Here is a 2812-nt window from a genome sequence, read left to right as displayed (position 1 = left end):
AGATGTAATGAAGTACTCACTCTTCAGTCAGTAAGGAAAGACTGAAGAGGGAGGACGCAATCTGAAGTCCTTATATACTACAGAGAAGTGTCCATGACTAATCGAAGAGTGGTTAGTCACATGTACCATAGTGCGATGAATAATACAATGGTGAAAGAATTGCGACGTATCGCACCATAGGATGAGTAAGAGATGAGTAAGGCATAGACCTATCTAGACCGTTCTGGAGTAGTACGGATTGTCCTAGACAGTACCAGAAGAGTCCGGAAGCATAGCTATAGTACACGAGCAGAGAGTCCCAAATATGGTAACATACTACATAAGCGACTACAGCTAAGCGCTAGGAGACGCATAGCCTCGTGTAGTCCGGACCGGATAAGTCCAAGTTCAACACCCGAGGACCCGTGTATGACTGTACATCGCTGCATCCATATACATCCAATTCTCTGGGCGCCAAACGACCACTATCATCCATTTCCATGTCTGGCTGGTCCTCGATCTCGTTCCCGACCCCTTCGTCCATGACGCCATCGACATCCCCGACGCACTCATAAACGCGGTCAATTGCCGTCTCGCCTTCTGCACACTCTCTCTTCTGTTCTCCCACCATCGGCACTCTCACTGACTGCTTTGAGGCTACAAGGTAGGTACTAGCATAAGGACGTTTATGGTACATAGTAGTGAGCGCATACAGGTGAGCTGGTTAGTACTTGCATAATGGTAAGTGATGGCAGGCAAAGACTGTACACAGGTGGGCCACAGTACAGTAACGCTGACAGTTCCATGAGCACGAGTTCATAGCCACGCAAGCCACACACTTTACACGCAGTAGATAGGCCGGCGTGAGATGCGGGAGGCAGCAGGGCGGCAGGCAGGGGCAGGGCGGGAACAGGCGTCAATGTATCCCAGCGCGCGTGTCATACTGTAGAGTAACTGATGATAAATATATATGCTTCCATTCCAAATTGGGATCACATCGAGCATCCGAATCTGTACCGATCTTTTGTGAGCTTTATGTGTCTTCTTCTGTCTGTTGAAACAGGCCAATGATGGCCTGTAATCGACCAGAAACGCTACAAATCGACGGATAAAGGTGAGTGATGGCAAATGGCTTTTTGTGGCCATATCTGCCTATCTCCTGCTATATCTACCGATATCCACCGATATTGGTCTTTATGCCAGCTAGAAAAAGCTACAAATTGTAGGAAATAGGGAAGGTTCTCACTGGGTTTGAGCTCGTGACAAGGCCGGTTTAGCGCTTATGTCCATATCGACACTACATAGTACCACCTCCACCACCGTCACCACCGTCTCGCGTTCGTCTGCCTTGTCGTGTCTGCCACGAACCAGACTCGCTGCTATCATAATAAGGTCATCTCTTTGAATTACATCGCACATGTCGGGACACCCATGGGACGACACGCAAGCGGATGTGATCTTCTGTGCTTCCGATGGTGTCAAGTTCAGAGTACACAAGCTTGTCCTGTCACTAGCGTCAGATTTCTTTAGGGACATGTTTCGTCTGCCACAGAATGGGTACGTATCTGTGTCACAGTCTTCATAAACGGTCCTTGCCACTTTGCGCTCAAAATGCGCTCAGAAACGATTCTCTTCCCGAAATCCCTTGCTCGGAACCGAGCACGATCCTCGACAACCTCTTCCGTCTCTGTTATCCCATTCAAGACCCATCCATCCATGCCATCCAAGACCTTAGGGCGACGCTAGTGGCCGCAATGAAGTACGATATGAAGGAGGCAATCTACCTCATGCGACAGGAGCTCAGCAGGCATACCCTCACTTCTCCTATGCGAGTGTACGCCATCGCCTGCTGCCTCGACCTTGAGGACGAGGCGCATTGCGCTGCGAAGACTATCCGCGAGCAAGGTGTTCAGAACTCGTATGTGGAAGAGATGGAGGACCTTTCCGCTGGTGCATACCAACGGCTTCTTGATTTTTGCCAGCCGACCCAATCGACGAGCTTCTTCCAACTGTATTTTCCCCTACCTACTGAGTTTTTTCGCCCTCCCCGTCTCGCTCTCTCAGTTGATGTAGTAGCCAACGCAGCACCCGCCACCATCGTCGACCTTCTGAACCAGTCTAGTGTCACGCTTGCCCCTCATCCGTTTTGCCTGAGTGACGCCGACCTGGACATCATTTCCTGTGACCGTGTCGTCTTCAAGGTCTCCAGTCACATCGTCCGACTAGCTTCACCCACTTTATTGTCTCTCGTTGCAGAAAAGGCATTGCCCCAAGACTCCCTAGATGCACACTCGGTCCCCGATCGTCGAACGATCACCCTTCCGGAAACCAGCAGTGTTCTTTCGATCCTCTTGCGTACATGTTACCCGTTGGAGGATCCCACACCCTCCACGTTCGGTGAAGCCTATGCAGCGCTGAAAGCAGCGAAGAAATACAACATGCCAAAGGCTATACGTACCATCACATCCTCCTTATTAACCCTCTCGAACGATCCCCTCAAACTGTACTTTGTCGCATGCAAGTACCACCTTCGGGATCTCGCGCTACGTTCCGCAAGATCTGCGATTCGAGGGAAGCTCAGTAGACTTTCGTATCCGGAGATGGATTCGGGAGGCGTATCTGCAGGCCACCTCCGCCGTCTACTGGATTATCGGGAGCGATCCCGCGCCGCAGCACTCAACGCCGTCGATCCGAAGCAGCACGTCGGGTCTCTGTGGGTCCTATGCAACTTGCGAAAGTCGTGCTCTGTAGAAGTTCGAGGGCAAGCGGGCACAAATGGGATTCGCGTTTGGCCGGTGCAAACGCGTGCCGTACGTAGTACATACAATAGACC

The 2812-nt window shown here is 51.2% G+C and overlaps 1 protein-coding gene across 1 annotated transcript; it reads left to right on the top strand.

Moving 5' to 3' along the window:
• Window positions 1-1396: 1396 nt before the first annotated feature.
• Window positions 1397-1955, top strand: DICSQDRAFT_69955 (uncharacterized protein; the record flags this gene model as incomplete). Its single annotated transcript, XM_007370008.1, has 2 exons — window positions 1397-1536; window positions 1601-1955. Coding segments are annotated over 2 exons (495 nt in total), but the record flags the coding sequence as incomplete, so codon positions are not given.
• Window positions 1956-2812: the final 857 nt, after the last annotated feature.

Source organism: Dichomitus squalens (assembly GCF_000275845.1).
Source record: "Dichomitus squalens LYAD-421 SS1 unplaced genomic scaffold DICSQscaffold_59, whole genome shotgun sequence".
Lineage (NCBI taxonomy): Eukaryota > Fungi > Basidiomycota > Agaricomycetes > Polyporales > Polyporaceae > Dichomitus > Dichomitus squalens.
The sequence above is the reverse complement of the archived record's forward strand: the minus strand, read 5'-3'. Positions and strand labels throughout refer to the sequence as shown.